The sequence below is a fragment of the Lithobates pipiens genome, unplaced genomic scaffold, assembly GCF_037356315.1.
Source record: "Lithobates pipiens isolate NorthernLeopardFrog02 unplaced genomic scaffold, aLitPip1_a1.2 Scaffold_13, whole genome shotgun sequence".
Lineage (NCBI taxonomy): Eukaryota > Metazoa > Chordata > Amphibia > Anura > Ranidae > Lithobates > Lithobates pipiens.
In genome coordinates this window covers 274266839-274286731 of record NW_027507718.1, presented here as the reverse complement: position 1 = coordinate 274286731, position 19893 = coordinate 274266839, and the positions used below count along the sequence as shown (strand labels likewise).

The 19893-nt window shown below is 45.6% G+C and overlaps 1 protein-coding gene across 2 annotated transcripts in view; it reads left to right on the top strand.

Moving 5' to 3' along the window:
* UBE2D3 (ubiquitin conjugating enzyme E2 D3) overlaps positions 1 to 19893 on the top strand; it is a 103534-nt gene that overhangs the window by 70899 nt on the left and 12742 nt on the right. The window contains exons 4-7 of one of the 2 annotated variants that reach the window (XM_077476646.1): positions 14736 to 14813; positions 17033 to 17138; positions 18911 to 19004; positions 19201 to 19250. In XM_077476646.1, the coding sequence (XP_077332772.1) occupies positions 14736 to 14813; positions 17033 to 17138; positions 18911 to 19004; positions 19201 to 19246 (324 nt within the window). In that variant the 3' untranslated portion in view covers positions 19247 to 19250. The remainder of the gene's footprint in view (positions 1 to 14735; positions 14814 to 17032; positions 17139 to 18910; positions 19005 to 19200; positions 19251 to 19893) is intronic. The other variant, XM_077476645.1, reaches the window with a different exon arrangement.

Sequence of the window (19893 nt, the reverse complement as noted above, 5' to 3'; positions counted from 1 at the left end):
CGACTTGCAAGACAAGGCTGCCAATTCCGATACCCTCCTGGCCGATGTGATGGCCACTAGAAAGTCCATTTTCTGGGAAAGAGTCAACAGGGGAATCTCCCTGATATTTTCAAATGGCGGTTTTTGAAGCGCCGACATCACCAAGTTCAAATCCCATGGGGGTAACGGTGGATGCACCGGAGCAACTACATGTCGTACCCCCTGAAAGAAAGTACTAATGAGTTAGATGCCAGGGGTCGCTGAAAGACAGCCAGGGGCGAAATTTGCCCCTTAATGGTGCTCAACGCCAATTTCTGGTCCACTTGAAGAAACAGCAGGATCCTGGATATAGAAAAGGAGCGCGGATGCCACCCTTTCTCCTTCACACGTGGAGATGTAGGCCTTCCAGGTACGGTGGTATATCTTCCCAACTATGTTCAGGGCACAGAAATCATCTTCACGGATCACTGAGTCCGAAATACCCCGGTTCCTCAGCACCTGGCTCTCAATAGCCATGCTGTTAAAGCCAGCGATGGTAAAGCAGGGTAAAAGATTGGACCTTGAAATAGGAGGTCCTCTCGCAGTGGCAGTCGCCAGGGAGTGTCTGCCAGCAGACGCACCAGGTCTGCGTACGAGGGCAGCTGAGGTCAATCTGAGGTAAACAGGATTACTGGAATCCTCTCGGCTTCCACTCTGCGAAGCAGACTTGGCAACAGCTTCGGTGGGGGAAATGCGTAAATCAGCTGGTACTGATCCGACGGAGCCACCAGCGCGGCCAACACATCTGCTCTCTGATCTCTTGTCCTGGACACGAATCTTGGCACCTTCCGATTGAGACGGGAGGCCAATAGGTCCACCTCTGGTGTTCCTCACTTCAGACACAGCAGCCTGAATATCTCCGGATGCAATGCCCATTTTCCTTAGTCCAGCATCTGTCGACTCAGATAATCTGCCTGCCAATTTTCCACCCCCGGGATGTAAATGGCCGACGGGGCCGGTACGTGTCGCTCTGCCCACCGAAGTATGTGAGCGACCGCCCGAGCAGCGGCTGAGCTTCTTGTTCCCCCTTCGCGATTTATGTACAGCACAGCCGTGGCATTGTCCGACTGTATCCTGATCGGACGCCCTTGAAGAGACATCGACCATGTGTGGAGGCATAGCCTGATCTCTCAATTCAAGCAGATTGATCGGCAACTCGGATTCTTCCAGAGGCCCTGAGCCGACTGAATCCCCATCACTCCACCCCAGCCAGATAGACTGGCGTTCTTAGTGATCACCGTCCCATTTCAGAGGAAGGAACGATTTTCTGGACTGAATCACCGGGGACCTCAACCACCAGATCAGAGAATCCCTGACTGGCTGGCTCACCTGGATCTGCCGATCCAGGGACAACTGAGATTTGTCCCATTTTGTCAAAATCTCCTTCTGCAGGGCTCTGGTGTGAAACTGGGCATAAGGTACTGCCTCAAAGGAGGCTACCATGAGTCCCAGTAATCGCATGCAAAAGCGGAGCAACGACCACTTGCGGTTCATCAGTAGTTTGACCGCAGATCTGAGAGTTTGCAATTTGTCTGAAGGGAGAAACTCTCTCGCTTCCCTGGAGTCCAATAGCAAACCTACTTTAGGTTCAACAGCCAACCAAATTCCTGCAGGGTCTGCATGGTGATCGTCACATCCTCCTCTAATTCTGAGGCAGAAGATGCTCTCAGGAGGAGATCGTCCAGGTAACCCACGATTGCGATCCTGCGTTGTCGCTGCAACGCCAATACTGGAGCCAGTACTTTGGTAAAGACTCGGGAGGGGCGGGGCCTGATGCCAGGCCAAAAGGCAGAGCCACAAATTGGTAGTGGGCTTCCCCGACTGCCAAACGCAAAAAATTGATGCCGAAGGCATATGAATATGTGCAGGTAGGCATCCTGAATGTCCAAGGACGCCAGGAAGTCCCCTTGATGGAGTGCAGCGACTACTGTGCGAACTGATTCCATTCTGAACCTCTGCATTTTTACAAAGTGAGGGCTTTTAAGTCCAAGATCGGACATACCCCTTCCTCCTTGGGAACCACAAACAGATTTTAGTAGAACCCCTGGAAGCGTTCCGGAACTGGTACAATCACCCCCTGATTCAGCAAGTCCCTCACCGCCCCCAACAGGGCCTCCTGGCAAACTGGGGATACGGGTATGCTGGAGGGGAAGAATCTCTTTGGCAGCCAAGAGAGAAACTCTATCTTGTAGCCTGTGGAAATCAGGTCGCAGACCCATTGGTCGTATAACCGGGAGGACCACCGGGCTGCAAACTCCTGAAGGCGGTAGCACTTTTGTTCGCAGGCTTGTTAGGCTTGCAGTTCCAGAGGCGTTTTTGACCGTCCATGGGCGTCCTGTTGGCCTGGGGACGTTTTGACGAAGCACCAGGTGGACGAAAAAGCGGCTTGTGAGCGGAAAGAGGGCCCTTGCCTGTGGCGTGGCTCCTTGGCCTTCCTGGCCTGTGGGAGTAGAGTATTCAAACCACCAGTGGCATCTTTAATGTCATCTAATGAGGCTCCAAAGAGCCGGTCTCCAAGGAAGGGAAGATCCGTCAGGGCTTTTTTGGATGTCTGGTCAGCAGACCAACATTTTAGCCAAATCAGGCGCCTCGGCACCGCAGCTGGCACTGAAGCCCTGGATAACAGAGGGAGAGTATCCAGGGCCACGTCACAAACTTAGGACCTTGCACTAGTTGGTCTGCTAGTTCCACGCAGACAGGGGAGGCCTGTTGCTCTCCCAATTCACGGTGCAAACGTTTTGCCCACTTGGTGTCTGCGACACCAGTGCGGATGCCAGTACAGGTCGCACGGCTGACCCCACAACCGTAAACAAGGAACAAGCCACCGCTTCTGCCTTCCTGTCCATGGGATCCTTGAATGCAGGAGTCCCTTCAACCAGGATCGTGGTTGCTTTATTTAACCTGGATACTGGGGGGTCCACGACCGGAGGAGCCGACCATTTCTTGAGAAGGCTTTCCTCAAAAAGGTAATGCACCGCCATGTTTTTGGGGACCGAAAAGGTCCTTTGCGGCTGACCCCATTCCCTGTAGATGAAATTGTCAAAATAAGTCAAATACGGGAACACCTTAGGTGAAAGTGCTGACTTGCAGGACCCAAAAGGGACCGATACAGCTGCAGAGGAGTCTGCTGGATCTTCAGGGTATCGCGCACAGCTGTGATAAGTGCTCCAACCAGCGCCTTGACGCTCCCGGACGGGGAATCCTCCTCGCTGTCTGGTCCTGGTCATCCTCGTCTTATGGGTCAGAGCAGGGGTCACCAGCCGCAGCAGGGCCTGAGTCTGCATCAGAGCTCTCCCGGGGGGGAGGCAGGGGCCTTTTACGCGCACCTTTCCTTCCATGCACCGCCTCTTTTTGCAACAAACTAGTTAAGGATCGCCATCAGGGTGTCCATGGTGTCCACGGCCACCTGGATTTTGGGGGGAAGAAACCCCAGTTTCTGCAGCCATGCTGACCCTACCCTATCTGCCACCTGAAAGGGGTCTTGGGACAGTGAAGGTCCCACCCTCCTGCTGCCGCTGGCTGGGGGGGGGGGTGTGGTTCCTAGCGCCAAACTCGCCACCCTGGGGCGTTCTGTGATGGTTACTAGCTGTGCCTGTAGTCCCCAGGAGTTTACCCAAGTGCAGAGTGAAGAAGCTGTGTCGGCAGCAGCTGTAGAAAAGAGCCGTGAAACGATCTGCAGAGCTTGCCCCAGCATTCAGGGAATGGCCATCTAGCGTCCTGCATACAAAGGGAACACAGGAAACGGCGTGTGATGGCACATGGCATGCTGTCACAAGAGCTGCGGTGAAAAGAGCGCGCGGGTTTAAAAAAAATGGCCGCCAATGATCTTAATAGGAAATCTCTCAGAAAATGGGTGCTGAAGCTCACGAGGAGAACCTGCTCTGCCCTCATCCAAAATGGCCGCCAGACAGCCAGACGAGAGAAACCACAGAACAGTACTGCCTCCAACCAGCCAGAATACCTCCACGGACACCTTTTGGGACCCCCCACACTGGGACCAGGACCATCGCTAGGCGCACAGACCCCCTACAGGTGAGACACAGCGAACCTCAGTACACACACCGCCAGCAGCACATGCAGCGCTCTGCCGAGGGGGGGGGGGGGGGGGGGGGTTGGCGAGCGGGGCTTTGATTTTCTCTCCTGGACCCTAAGTGTCCGATTTGTTAAAGGTCAGCAGCTGCAGTATTTGTAGCTGCTTAATTTTTTTATTTTTTTTTTTAAATGGAAACTCCTGTAAGTTCTAATGGGTGTTCTCCTTTAAGTTAACATTGTCATGCTTAAAGTAACCACTGGGGGCTGCAAGAGCACGTACTTGTTCCATGCTTGTCAGATCTAGTTTGTCAGAAGCTGCAGGCTTCCTCCAGTCATTATTTTTTTTTCTTATGAATACGTCCTGTCTCCGTCATCTTTTAAAGGGTGGGGGGGAGAGGGAGAGACTGAGGAGGGAGGGGGTTGCATCGGTGTGCTTCAGCATCCACACGCAGGTCTGTGTATGCTATAAATACAGCCGTTGCAGGCAGCATTTGCCTAACAGGGACACAGAGCAAACGGGGGCATGTGAGAGTGGTGACACAGGCATGTTTACTTTGCATCACACTAAGCGTTGATAGCAGTGGCAGTTGCTGGACTATTTGCTTAGAAGTGGGTGCATTTTTATTTTTATTTTCCTGTTCGTACCTCTATTTGGCACTATGGTTGGCAGAAGGGGTGGTGCAAAGAACCCAATGGTGTTACCCTTGGGCTCCAGGTACCCTTGTCTTCTGCAGCATCATCCTCCCATGAAGGAAGTGGGGAGGCTGGTCAGAGTGAGCCATCAGGTTCGGAAAGTGTTGCCACTGTTTCCAACATTTCAGCCCCTGTTTTTATTACTGAGGATGTGTTCCCGCCTATGTTGGGATTGGAAGAAAGGTTAATTGCTTTAATCAGGTTTTCCCAGAATGGGAGAAGGTGTACTAGGCCCCCTTCTACCAAACAGGAACAGTGAGAGGGAGAAGATTAATCCCCCTCAGGAGATCATGAAGACTTTTCTTTCGAGGGGTCAAGTGGGGATGAATCTGCTTCAGCTTTAAAATTTGAGAAATTGCTGGTGTAATTTTACTGAAATGGTCCGCTCCACATTTAAGCTACCCTTAACTGAGTTGGCTGGAAAGCCCACTTTGGATTCACTAAAGCCGCCTCAAGCTTTGCGGGCCTTTCCGGTCCATTCATTGCTGGAACAACCTATGTATTCTGAGTGGGATCACACAGATGAGCATTTTTTTGCTACTAAAAAGTTTACAACACAAAAATTGGGGTATACCGGCTTTTGACACTGCTATATCCTCTGAATTGACAACGCTCAAATGCTTAGTGATCCAACCGATAAAGTTGGAATTATTAAACATTTTTTCTTTGGCAGGTTCAGTGGCTCAACCTGCAGTGGCAGCAATTGGGTTATGTCAATCCTTGAGGGATTAGTTGAGACATGTGCTCAAGGATATCACTGATCAGCAGGCCCAGGATTTAGCCAAATTTCCAAGGGGTTTGTGCTTTGCAATTGACGCCATGAGAGCTTCTGTTCTTCAGACCTCAAGCCTTACACTTGGGTTGGTGCATATGCATAGAATCTTATGGTTGAAAAGTTGGTCAGCCAGAGTGCCATGCAAAAAGCTCTTGGCTAGTTTTCCTTTTCATGGTGAACAGTTGTTTGGAGACTATCTGGATAAAAGTTCCCTTTTACCAGTTTAAGTTTAATTTTTTAAACAAGCTTCTTCAGTGCCAGGAGCATCTGTCTCCAGGCAGTCACAGCAGCCTTCACCATTAAATTCAAGAGGTAAACCTTGGGGGGGCCCTGGGGGAGGAAACCCACTAAACAAAATACTAAAACCTCCCTACGCTCAAGTGGGGGGGAGAGACTTTTGCTGTTCTCAAGGGTCTGGCAGGAACAGTGTTGAGACAAATGGGTGGCTTCCTCAATATCTCTAGGTTACAGACTAGAGTTCTGATAGTTCCAATCTCCTAGTTTTCTCTGATCAAACGTTCCCAGAGACCCAGAAAGTCTTTGTGGCTTTGGATCATCTCCTTGTCTCAAAGTGATATCGGTGGTCCCCATGGAAGAGCGGGGGTTAGGGTTTTATTAAAACCTTTTTACGGTACCAAAACCAAGCAGGATGTCGGACACCCATTTTAGTTAAAGATCTTAACCGGTTTTTGAATATCTGCTCTTGCATGGTGTCAATTCGATAAGTGGTCTCCAGTCTACAAGGTGGAGCACTGCTAGCATCAATCGACATCAAAGATCCTTATCTAAATAACTATTTTCCCCTCTCACCAGAAATATCTACGCTTCGAGATAGAAAGTCTTAATTTTCAGTTTGTATCTCTGCCTTCCAGTCTAGCTATTGCACCTCAAGTGTTTTTTAAAAAGGTTCTGGCTCCCCTTTAGCTAGATTAAGGGCTCAGGGTATATTGATTCTTGCTTAGATGATCTACTCTTGATAGATCAGTCGGTAGCCCACTTAAACCAGAGTTTGGTCACCAGTGTGCTACCTGGAATACCTAGGTTGGATTCTCAACGTAGAGAAATCCTCCTTTAAACTATCAAGGAGATTGCAGTACTTGGGCCTGATCATAGATGCAGCTCAGAAAAGGGTGTTCTTTCCCCAGGCAAAGATCAGTTCCAAAAGGGAACTGATTCAGATTGTCAAAGCAAAGAATACTTCTATTTGACATTGCATGAGATTGTTGGGAAAGATGGTAGCTCCATTTGAGGTGTCGACTTGGAACAAGTAGGTCCAAGCTCTGGACTTCCCAATGCGTTTATCTCCCAAAGTAAGTCAAAGCCTTGGTTGATATCCAAGAATCTTCAGAAAGGAAAGTCCTTCCTGGAAGGTGGGGACAACAGATGCCAGCCTTCTGGGCTGGGGAGCTGTCCTGGAAGAAGTATCTGTCTTCATTCTGGGAATAGAGAATTGGCAGGTGGACTGCTTGAGTCGCCAGCAGTTTCCGGGAGAATGGTCTCTTCATCCTGACATTTCTGTCAAAGATGGTGATTTCCGGACGTGGATCTGTTTGTGTCCAGATTCAACAAAGATCAACAACTTTGTGTTGAGGACAAAGGGTCGGCTGGCATGTGGAACAGATGCCTTGGTTTTTCCGTGGGATCAGTTTTCACTGATTTATGCATTCCCCCCTGTTCTGCTTCTGCGCCTTCTTCACAAAATCAAGCAGGAAAGGAAAGAAGCAGTTCTTGTGGCCCCGGCATGGCTCAGGAGATTGTTATGCAGAGATCGTAAAGATATCAGTAAGGGACCCATGGATCCTACCACTGCGGTCAGACCTTCTCTCGCAAGGTCCGGTGTTCCATCCTACCTTAATAACTCTAAATTTATCAGTTTGGCTATTGAGACCCATGTTCTGAAAGACCATGGGCTGTTGGGTTCAGTAGTTTCTAATTTGGTTAATGCTAGGAAGCCTGCCCCCAGAGTCATATATTAGTCTGGAAGGCATATGTCTCCTGGTGTGAATCAAGGGATGGTACACCAGAAAATGTCAAGGCCAGCTTCATTTCTAATCCTATCAAAAGCCAGGTGTTGGCCTTTATCTGTTTTTTTTCAACGACCACTTCCCACTGGTTCGTTGCTTTATTCAGGGGGGAACGCGGATTAAACCTATGGTTAGGTCACCCCTGAACCCTTGGGACTTGAATTTGCTCCTGCCGGCATTACAGAAACGGCCTTTTGAGCCGGTACAAGATATTCCCTTGGTCCTTTTTGACAAGGAAAATAGTTTTTGGTTGCCATATCTTCTGCAAGAAGTGTATCAGTTGGCTGCTCTTTCTTGTAAAAAGCCATATTTGATTATTCATAAGGATAAGCTTGTATTGTGCCCTCATACTAATTTGCTACCGATGGTAGTGTCAGGTTTTCATTTAAACCAGGATATTGTTCTACCTTAATTTTTTCCAGAACCTTGTTCTGCGGAAGAAATGTCACTACATTCTCAAAGTGGTGAGAGCAGTCAAGGTCTATTTGAAGGTGACTGCTCAGATTTGTAAAACGGATGTTTTATTTGTGTTGCCAGAAGGTCCTAAGAGGGCTGCGTCGAAATCTATTTCTAAATGGATTTGTTCAAGCTTATGGTTTAGAGGACAATTCCACCTTTTTCATACATTAAAGTGCACTCCACCAGGGCTGTTGGTGCTTCCTGGGCAGTGCATCACTAAGCCTCCATGGCTCAAATCTGCAAAGCCACAACTTGGTCTTCAGTCCATACATTTACCAGGTTCTATTAAATAGTTGTAAAAGGTCATGAGGATATCTCTTTTGGACGCAGTGTACTGCAGTATAAGTCTAGTCTTGGTGCCTTTTGTCTCCCTCCCTTCAGTTGGCATTGCTATCGGACATCCCCATAGTAACTACTATGGCTCTGTGTCTTGTGATGTACGATAAGAGATTAGGATTTTTAAAACGGTTTGCCTATAAAATCCTTTTCTTTGAAGTACATCACAGGACACAGGTCCCTCCATTTATTGGTAAACTGAGGTACTCCTAGTAGTGGGAGGGGTTATATAGGAGTGGACTTTTTGTCTTGGGGTGTGCCAGTGTCCATCACCTGAAGGTGGCCTATAGCCCACATAACTACGATGGCTGTGTCCCGTGATGTACCTCAAAGAAAAGGATTTTTACCGGTAAGCAGTTTTAAAAATAGTTTTTTTTCCTTTCCGTGGTGAGAGGCTGTTTCGGGATGATTTGGACAAATGTCCAAAAAAAAGTGGAAAGGGTACCCTTTTTGCCAGTTAAGAAAAGGCGTAAACTTCCTTCATTTAAAAGGGCTCATCCAGGGCCAGAGGCATCAGCCTCCAGGCAGTCACGGTGGCCTCAGTCAGGTTCAAGAGGTAAACCTCAAAGTCAACCCCAGGGACAAAAGTCCTGGAGCAGGAAACCTACCCTACAAGACAAAATTCTAAAGCCTCTTTATGAAGGGGTGCCCCTGCTCGAACGGCTTCTGCAATTCTCAAGGGTCTGACAGGCAGAGTTTAGAGACAAATGGGTGGTCTCCACAATAGCTCTAGGTTACAAACTAGAGTTCTGAGTTTCCGTATATCCGTTTCCTCAGGTCAAACGTCCCCAAAGATCCAGAGAAGTCTTTCAAGCGTTAGACTGACTTTTTGTCTCAAAGTAATCAAGGTGGTCCCCATGGAAGAGCAGGGGTTGGGGTTTTATTCAAACCTTTTCACTGTTCCAAAAGCAAATGGATGTGTCAGACCCAGGAGACCCAGTCAGACTACGAGGAGAACTTCTGCCATCAATCGACATAAAAGATGGATACCTGTATGTGCCTATATTCCCAGCTCTGTTTTTGAGGTAGAAAAACTCAATTTTCAGTTTGTAGCTTTTGCCTTTTGGTCTAGCTACTGCACCTCGGGTGTTTACAAAAGTTTTAGCCCCTCCTCTGGCTAAGTTAAGGGCTCAAGGTATAACAATAGTGACATACCTAGACGACCTGCTCTTGATAGACCGGTTTGGTAGCCTGCTTAAACCTAAAGCATGGTCACAGTCAACTACCTGGAATACCTAGGTTGGATCCTCATTCTAGAGAAATCTTCTTTAAAACCGCTAAGAAGACTAGAGTACTTTGGTCTGATCCTAGATACAGCCCAGAAAGGGGTTTTTTTTCCCCAGGCAAATTTTTTTTCCATAAAACAGCTTGCTCAGGTGGTCAGGGCAAAGGATCCTTCGCTTCGCTTTTGCATGAGGTTGTTGGGAAAGATGGTGGTTTCATTCAAAGCAGGTCCCTATGCTCAGTTTCATTCGAGACTTCTGAAAAACCAGTATCCTATCTGCTTGGAACAAGTAGGTCCAAGCACTAGATTTTCCTAGGAGTCTGTTGCCAAAAGTGTGCCAGAGTCTCCGTTGGTGGAGGATATCCAAGAATCTGCAGAAGGGGAAAGCCTTCATGAATGAATGAAATACTTGTATAGCGCACAATGCGAACTGAATTGCCTCTAGGCGCTGTGGCGAGCTTTGCTCATCTGCTAAAAGAGGAAGGTCTTGAGTTTTTTTTCCTAAAAGCCAGGTGATTTTCTTCCAGGCGGATGTTGATTGGTAGAGCATTCCATAGCCGAGGCCCTTGGACAGCGAATCTCCGATCCCCCTTGGATTTATACCGGGCTTTGGGCACGAGGAGGAGGTTTTTGATGGCTGATCGAAGACTGCGGTTTGGTGTGTAATGATTTATTTTCTCCATTAGGTATTGTGGAGCCTCTCTATGCACGCATTTGTGGGTGAGGCAAAGGGTCTTGAACGTGATCCGATTTTTTACGGTTAGCCAATGTAAGCTCCTCAGCGAAGGAGAGATGGATTCCCAGGGTTTTTTTTCCTGTTATCAGCCTTGCCGCCGTGTTTTGGATCAGTTGTAATCGCGCATGTTGATATTGTGGTAATCCTATGTAAAGCGAGTTTGCGTAGTCCAGTCGTGAATTAATGATTGTTCCAACTACCACTGCTTTGTCATTCTTTGGGATAAAAGGGATGAGTCTGCAAAGCATGCGTAGCAGATGGTGAGATCCACTGACTACAGATCCTATTTGCGCATCCATTGACATTTGTGCGTCTAAAATAACCCCCAGACTCTTCGCTTTGGTCTTTGGGAAAATGGTCTGCCCAAAGACGGTTGGTGGAGACCTGGAGGTTTTGGTTGCGGGCTTATGATTTGGGTGTAAGATAAGCTCTGTCTTTGATTCGTTCAGCTGGAGGGAGTTAGTGGTCATCCAGGCCTCTATTGATTTGAGGCAGTTTTCAAGTTGTTGTTGGTGATCTTTCTTTCCATTGATCCGGAATTAAAGTTGCGTGTCATCAGCGTACGAGTGGAAGCAGAGATCTGAGCATCTGATTTGAAGGAGTGGGCGAATGTAAATGTTGAAGAGAACGGGTGATAAAGGAGAGCCTTGAGGGACTCTGCAGGTGACTGCCTGAGTTTCGGAGAGGAATTTTCCTAGTTTCACTGTCTGACCGATTTCCTAGGAAAGATGCAAACCATTGGAGATCTATGTCTTGGACTCCGGCTACTTCTGTGAGTCGGACGAGTAGAGTATTGTGATCTACTTTATCAAACGCTGCACTTAGGTCTAGCGGTACGAGGAGACACGGCTCTGTCATCATGCCAGTTACCTGGAAGGTTGTAACAATAGATGCCAGCCTTTCAGGTTGGGGAGCAGTCCTAGAAAAAGTGACTGTCCAAGGAAAATGGTCCAGGACCGAAAGGACCTTGCCCATCAACATTCAAGAGATTCAGGCAGCATGTTTAGCCCTAAGGGCCTGGATGTTCAGGTTGTCTGGCCAAGATTCAATCCAACAATGCCGCAGCAGTGGCTTATATCAATCACCAAGGGAGCACCAGAAGTCATGCAGCCCAGGGAGAGGTAAACTAGATCCTAGCCTGGGCAGAAGAGCATGTGCCATGCATATCGGCAATCTTCATTCCAGGAATAGAGAATTGGCAGGTGGACTACTTGAGTCACCAACAGTTGTTCCTGGGGGAATGGTCCCTTCAGCCCAACATCTTCCTGGTCATATGCCAAAGATGGGGGGTCCCACCCGTGGATCTGTTTTCGTCCAGGTACAACAGTCGACACCTTTGTGCTAAGAACAAGGGATCCGTTTGCGCGCAGAACAGATGCCTTGGTGACCCCCATGGGATCGGTTCTCGCTGATTTATGCGTTCCCTCCTATTCTGATGCTACCTTGTCTTCGTAGGATTAAGTGGGAAAAGAAGTTGGTGGTACTTGTGGCCCAGAAGGTCCTAGTATGCAGCGATCCTAAGGATGGCAGTAAGGGGCCCATGGGCCCTACCACCACGTCCAGAACTGCTCTTGCAGGGATCAGTATTCCACCCTACCTTACAAATACTAAATTTAACGGTTTGGCTATTGAAACCCACATTCTGAAGAATTGTGGACTTTCAGGTTCGTTGATATCTACCTTGATTTAATGCAGGGAAGCCAGCTTCCAGAGTCATTAGTCTGGAGGGCATACGTTTTCCTGGTGTGAATCCAGGGGTTGGAATCCTAGAAAATGTTATAGGTAGAATTCTTGCCTTTTTCTACAAATGGGGATTGGAAATTAAGCTGACCTTGAGTACCATCAAAGGTCGGGTCTCGGCCTTATCGGTCCAGTGACCACTTGCTTTGCATTCATTCTCTGGTCCGTAATTTCATACAGGGGGTAACATGGCTTAATCCGTCGCTTAGGTCATCCTTGAAACCTTGGGACCTGAATCTAGTTTTGTCGGCTGTACAAAAACAGCCTTTTGAGCCGATACGGCACACTCCCTTGATCCTTTTGCCAAGGAAACACATTTTTCTGGTAGCCATATTTTCTGCAAGAATGGTATCAGTTGGCTGCTCTTGTAAAGAGCCATATTTAATTACAAGGATAAGTTGGTATTGCATCCTCATCCTAACTTTCTACCTGAAGGTCAAGTTATCTAAACCAGGATAGAGGTTTACCTTCATTTTTTCCTGGAACCCTGTTCCATGGAAGAAAAGTCGCTACAGTCTCTTATTGTAGTGAGAGCAGTCAGTCTACTTGAAGGCGACTGGTCAGATTTGGAAATCAAATGTTTTGTTTGTTGCCTGAAGGTCCTAAAAAAACAGGCAGCATCGAAATCCACTCTAAGTGATTGTTCAGGCTTATGGTTTGAAGGGGAAAATTCCACTTTTTCAAATCAAAGTGCACTCCACCAGGGCTTTTAGCGTTTTGTGGGCAGTGCATCACCAAGCCCCCATGGCTTAAATCTGTAAGGCTGCAACTTGGTCTTCAGTCCATACATTCACCAGAATCTATCGGGTTGATGTAAAAAGACAGGAGGATGTCGCCTTTTGGGCACAGTGTGCTGCAGGCAGCAGTATAGGTCCTCGGGTCTGACACCCTACTTTTTTTTTTGTCTCGCTCACCTCAGTATTGCTCTGGGACATCCCATATAGTTACTACTATGGCTCTGTCCCGTGATGTACGATAAAGAAAATCTGATTTTTAGAATGGCTTACCTGTCAAATCCTTTTCTTGGAGTACATCACGGAACACAGAGGTCCCTCCCCTCTTCTGATATGCACATGTATTGCTTTGCTACAAAAACTGAGGTACTCCTGGTAAGGGGCAGCGTTGTATAGGGAGTAAAACTTCCTGCCTAGGGTGAGCCAGTGTCCATCACCTGAAGGCAACCTATATAACCCATATAGTTGCCACTATGGCTGTGTTCCGTGATGTACTCCAAGAAAAGTATTTTACAGGTAAGCTGTTATAAGAATCCTATTTTTCCATCCATTCCAGTGTCTAAAAATACAATTCCTTTACTGTACAATTAAGCTATTAGGAATTTTGAGTTGCCTGTACATTCCTTATTTTGTTAGTATGGTTCAGGACACTGACCCCTCACCCTTTGTCTTGATCCTTATTGCTTGCTAAAAAAACTGAAATCTGTTGATGGGCGAGGGGGGCAGCTTTCTCTGACGGGAGCCCCACAAAGTGTTTGGCAAAAAAAAGTCCAAGCGCCTGAAAATACTCTAATCTATGGTCTAATAAGGCTTGTGCTGTATTTTTTTTTTTTTTTTTCTCCCCCAGATATCTTTGGATAGTTGGCTGTCTTTACTGGTTGAGGCCCATCGTTCCTTCAGGTTGGCAGATTTTTTTTTTTACCTGTCTTGATCTGGAGAATTGGACTGAGCCCGAGTCACCTATATTCCTTGGCTTTCCCTTTTTTTATCTAGCCTTGATTTAGGTGTTGGTTCTTTAGATACTTTGTACAATGATCGCCACATCGTTTGGATCGCTTAGTGGCTGTTGCCTGATCTTCAGTTGGACTGTTTTTGGACATGCCCACTGTTAATTCTCGTGTCCCTCCAATGTATATATCCAAAATATTTGTACTCTGGTGAAGACTATTGACACAGGTCCCACCGCTTTTTTTTTTTTTTTTTTTTTATTGGCGATATGTACTGCCTGCTCACAAAACTGAGTCATAACTGTTAGCAGTGGGGTTGTATATGGGCTGGTTTCAACATTATTTGCCAGTGTCCCAACCTCCCAAGGGGCCAATACAACCCAACTATTTCAGAATTCCTGAAAGTCAATGGACTTCAACAAAAAACTTATACTGAAAGTACTAAAATCCTAAAAAAAATTATTTTGAATGTTTACTGTAATTTTAAGAGGTATTGGTGAAGTTAGGCAGAGGGGTTATGGTAGTGGAGGGATGGGATCAGTGGCACTGGCACTTGCCATCTGTGCTAGTCAATTCCCCATCCATGCTTCTTGGTGTTTTCCCTCTTCTGGTGCCTCCAGTGAAGCCTATCCTGATGTCGGGTCTCCTTAAGCTTTTTTTTCTGGTCGTCGGCTTTGAAGACATGAAGGGAGGCTGAAGGGATGAGCTGAGGAGTAGAGATTTGCATAGTAGGTTATGAAAGGGTTCAGAGGCTCTGCCTTGGGGCAAACCTGTGATAAGGGGAGGAGTGAGATTTTATAGGTGACACAAATAAAATGCTTGGGTAAGAGGAGATGAGCGTTTTAGGCGGCAAGGGAGTGGAGTGAGGAAGTTATTTGATAAACAGGTTGTCTTTTTTCTGTCGGGAAGCAACAGATGTAATATTTTATATTCTTACTAAAAAAGACAATATTTTTGGAAGTTGCATGGGCTATCCCAGTATATAAAACCTGTTTTTTCTTTTTTTTTCCTTGTAGAATGACAGTCCATATCAAGGCGGTGTATTTTTCTTGACTATTCATTTTCCAACAGACTACCCCTTCAAACCTCCAAAAGTATGTAGAGTTCATAATTTCATTTTTATATTTTAAAAATTTCTAATGAATCTGATAGTTTTACATGTGTTTTTATCTGCTTATGTTTCAGTTAAGCGTTTTAAACGCTTCAAATTAACGCTAGGTCATAAAAAAAAATTGCATGTGGCATTTATAGTGTACGTTTGCTAGTTTTTTTTTTTTTTTTTTCCCAGATCGCTAAGGTGTCTGTGTTTTTATGGTCTTGAATGATCGTTAATACAAATGATCAAAAGTGTTAGGGTTTGAACTTGGAAGCACATCAACCAAAATGGCAAAAAATTGGTTAAGGAGTCTTTAGGATGTAAATGATTTAGGCCTATTCACATCTATTTTTTTTTATTTTTTTTTTAAACAATGACGTTAATGTATCCTGGTGTGTGGTTTGATGCATGTTCAGTAGAGTGCACTGCAATGTGTGACTTAACAGATTAGAAAGCTAAATGCATGTGTGACTAAGCCCTTCATGTATTGAAGTGGAATTTTAAATCTGCTCTTGCCATAATGTGAGCATGTAGAGTCTACTTGCATATTATTGCACTCTGAAGGGCATGTTCGCACTAGAGCAGCGACTGGCAGTTTTCTGCACTGAATACTAGTTTCTGCAAGGCCACATAAAAAACGATTGCCCCATTCTTACTACTTTGTAGTCTTGGGGGTGAGGTGTGATTTAAAATTCAGACATGCATAGTATTACCTTTTAGTGGATGTTACCGCTGCCATGTGGTGACGTGAATGTCACTTTGTACATGAATGAAATAAACAAAATGCACATGTCACTGCAGTTCAAAATGGACAGCTGCCCGCACACTAACATTCTGCAGTTTAGTGTTCAGGTAAGTGACAGTGGTCTTGGTGTGTGCTTTGGCAAGTCAGGGCCCAGTGCAGTCACCCTGCCATCCCCATCTTCAGCTCAACTACTTCTGGGTCTGGTAGTTTTTCTATAGCCTTTTGGCAGCCACTGATATAACTGCTATAAATGTATAGGAGTTGCGCTTCGATGCCGCACTGTGCTTGTACAGCAGGCAGTGTGCACATACATCCTTTTTTTTTTTTTTTTTTTTTAATGGTTTAAAAACTAGTTACTTTTTTTTTTTTTTTTTTTTTTCCATTTTTGTTTATAAATACCATTGACAATTAAGTCTGACTTGAAACATACGCCAATTCATCCATAATATTTTGACCCCCCTGAGAACTAAAGTGCATAACATTGATTTTCTCATTACAATAGCTCCTGAAAGTTTATGGTATTTAATAGGGTCCTTTCACACGGGGCGAATCAGTTCTGATCCGCCCCGTGGATATCTGTTTGCTCAGCGGGGATCACTCCGCCGATCCCTGCTGAGCAGGAAGATGACAGGTCCGTCTCTGCATACTGCGCAGGGACGGACCTGTCACAGCGCCGCTCTCCTCTATGGGAGATCGGATGACGACGGACCGCAGTGCCCGTCGTCATCCGATCCGCAGACGGATGGAAAAATAGCTTTTTCCTCCGTTACACTTTTTCGAAGCGGGTCGGATGTCAGCGGACATGTCACCGCTGACATCCAACGCTCCATAGAGCTCTATGGAGCACCCGTTCAGGTCCGCCTGAAAAACTGACAGGTGGGCCTGAACGGGACGTCAGTGTGAAAGGGGCCTTAGGCAACATATGAACATTAAGGCCATGAAGTTGAAAGCAGAAAAAATTAACATTGCAATTTGCTGTGTATGGGGCTGTGTATCCTCATAATAAGTTTGAGGTGTTGCCTTAGTTTGCATATTCTCCAGATCATAACCCCATCGTGCATCAGTGGGGTGTGCTGGAAAAATGTCAGATCCATGGAAGCCTCACCGCGCAACGTGCAGAACTTCAACATCTATTTGCTTGGTGCCAGATACCACAGCAATACATTCAGAGGCCTAGTGGAGTTCATGCCTTTAAGAGGTCAGGGCATTTTTGGCAGCAAAAGGGGGGGCCCAGTCAATATTAGGTGGGTGTTCACAATGTTATTGCTGATTGGTGTATGTTAAGGCTTGTGCTTTAATGCTGATGCATTGCTTCTGATTTTAGCTCCCATACAGTGGTTTCTGGTCATAAGACCATTGCTCTTTCTATTGTAACAGTGAGCTGGACTACATCAGTTCGCCCATTAAATTCTCACTGTGAATGAGCCGTAAACTGCCTAATCATGCATCTTTATTACTATTTATCTGAGCAGGTTGCGTTTACAACAAGAATCTACCATCCAAATATCAACAGCAATGGCAGCATTTGTCTTGACATTCTCAGATCACAGTGGTCCCCAGCTTTAACAATTTCTAAGGGTGAGTTTTCATTGGCTTAGGCGTGTTTGGTACAGTTTATCAATTAACAGTTTGTGCAAACAAGCAGAAAATCTTTGGGTTATAAACTTTCTTTAGCAATCTATTCTACAAATAAAACTGTACATTGATGTCACAAAACTGTTATATGAATGATACTTGTAAACCCTTGTGTTTTTTTTTTTTTTTTCCCCATTTCCTTTACATCCTATGCATTACGGTGAAAAAAACACCTGACACCACTGCCACCAACCCCAACTTCTGTCGTTGCCCCCCCGTTTACTTTTCTGGGCCCCTTCATCTCTTCGGCAGGGATGCCCTGGCCCTCTCCACAGGGTCCTGGCTCTTGATGGGATAGATTGACAGTAGCACAATGATGTGGGTGTCCTGCATATTTGTCTGTGGATGCAAATTCTGGACTCGGAGCGCGCCGGAGAAGTAAATCCCCCTAAAAAGAAAAGTCCTTTGCAATCACTTTAAAGCATCAAGTCAGTTTAAAAGCCATAATTTAAAGGTTTTTATTTTATTTTTCTCTTGTTTAGGCATCTTTAGGAACATGTTCCACCTGTATTTTGGGGTGTAGCAATTAACATGTTCCTAAGCACTCACCCAAAGAGGTCCCTCCCTGTGGCAGCATGTGAGGGTTCCTGTCCCCTGCAGCCACTGTAGCATTTAAAATTGGCAGTGCTGAGAGGCTCTGCCCACACAGCGATTTTTTTTTTTTTTTTTTTTTTCCCCAAGATCTGTAATAGTCCTTTCTGCCACTGCAGCATGTAAGACTTGTAGTTTACATTGGACTAGGAGTGTGGTAATTGGCATGAGTGCCATTGTAGTCCTTTGCACTTCCTCTAGTTTTATAACTGAAAACCTGTGCAGGATTACAGGTAGTGAGCTGGAGGAAGAGCTTGCTGCACTGCTATCCAATGATCAAGGGTGCAATGCTTTGCAGACTCCTAGGTGGAAAAAAATAATGCACATCCCCCGCATAAATGTACATTTATTCTTAAAACGTTTATTGGAGTTGAGTGGTGATTGTCATTACTATTGTAAACATTCAATCTACCTATTAACTAATGCAATGAGCAAGGGCTGACATTTTTAGTCCACTCTGGCTGACAGCCATAGATTCTGCCATAGATATGGTGCATAGTGTCGCAACCAAGGGACAGGTTTGTTCTTACTTTGCTCTCACCTGGCAAATCTGTGAAATCTATAGAAAATTATGGCACCTCAAAGGACTGGGAATTTTCGAGATTTAACTTGGAGTCCACCCGAAAAATAAGCCAGCAGCTTATTTTAATGGACACTCACCTTTCCTGGAGTCCAGCGATGTCGGCGGCCAATCAATCTCTGGGCTGCTGCCCTCGCCATTCTCGATGAGGGAATCTGGAAGTGAGGCGCTGCAGCTTCACTTCCCGGTTCCCTGCTGCGGATGCGCAAGTCGATCAGCGCTTTCCTATTAAAAACTGACCATAGGGAGCAAGAGAGCATACCGTGGTTGGTCCTCTAGCTAGGAGCGCCTCAGATGCTTGCAGGACTTTTTATTTATTTTAAATTATCCCAAAGGCTTTCACACTGACGTGACTGGAGAGGTGCTTCGCTGGCACTATTTTTAACGCTCAAGTGCCTCGGTGTGAAAGTAGAATAAATGTAAGCTTGAACAAACCTGTTTTTCCCCAGTCTGTGTGCTCCAATCTCTATTGGCTCTTTGATCAGGGTTGTATAATGTATAAAATTTTTAATGCATTGATTCACGCACACCTTTTTCTTTTCAGTTCTTTTGTCAATTTGTTCACTGTTGTGTGACCCAAACCCAGATGACCCTCTAGTGCCAGAGATTGCACGGATCTACAAAACAGATAGGGAAAAGTGAGTATTGCTTCATACTTTAAAATCCATTTTTGTTTCTTAAATATGTAACATTTTGTTCTTTACCAGCTAGTATTTAGCTATATATAATTTTTTTTCTGGGGGGGGGGGGGGGGGTGTACTAGGCTTTCTAACTTTGATAGTTTCATGTTTTTGTTAAGGTAGCTTGTTCCAAAAGCTGTGTTTAAATTGTTAGGTACAATAGGCTAGCAAGAGAATGGACAGAAAAGTACGCTATGTGATAGGGTAAGAGTTTTGGAAAGTTTGCAATATTGAGTGATGCATGGATTTAGGGTACTTTCAGCCCCCCCCCCCCCCCCCCAATGCACCTGCACAGGGGTCTGTTGGTTTTGTGACCATTGGCATTCGATACTGCTGCATGGCTTAAATGCTAATACCTGTAGTAATAGAAAAGCAACTAATTGGCCCATGTATGGAGTTCTTCTTGATGTATTTGTGAAACCTGTAAAGTGTGTTCCTTTTTTAATTCAATAACAAAAAAAAGAAATCGTAATTGAAAATAAAATGACGTTCTAAATAAAGAACTTGGTACACTTTCCATTAGAAAATATCCATCAGACTTGTTCTTTTGGTTACCAGTTAGGAACTTGGATATATTTTGTTTTTATTGTTGTGTCAGTTTGCTGTATGCTAAATTATAAACCTAGTTTTGTATGCATTGTAGTTGACAATAGACCAAAGCATTTGTTTTGATATTGTAGAGCCCTTGGGATAGCTGATTAGTTTACAAAATTGTTCAGCAGATAACTACTACAAATGTTAAGAGATTAGATTAAGTCAGGGATCCTCAAACTACGGCCCTCCAGCTGTTGCGAAACTACACATCCCATGAGGCATTGTAAAACTGACATTCACAGACATGACTAGG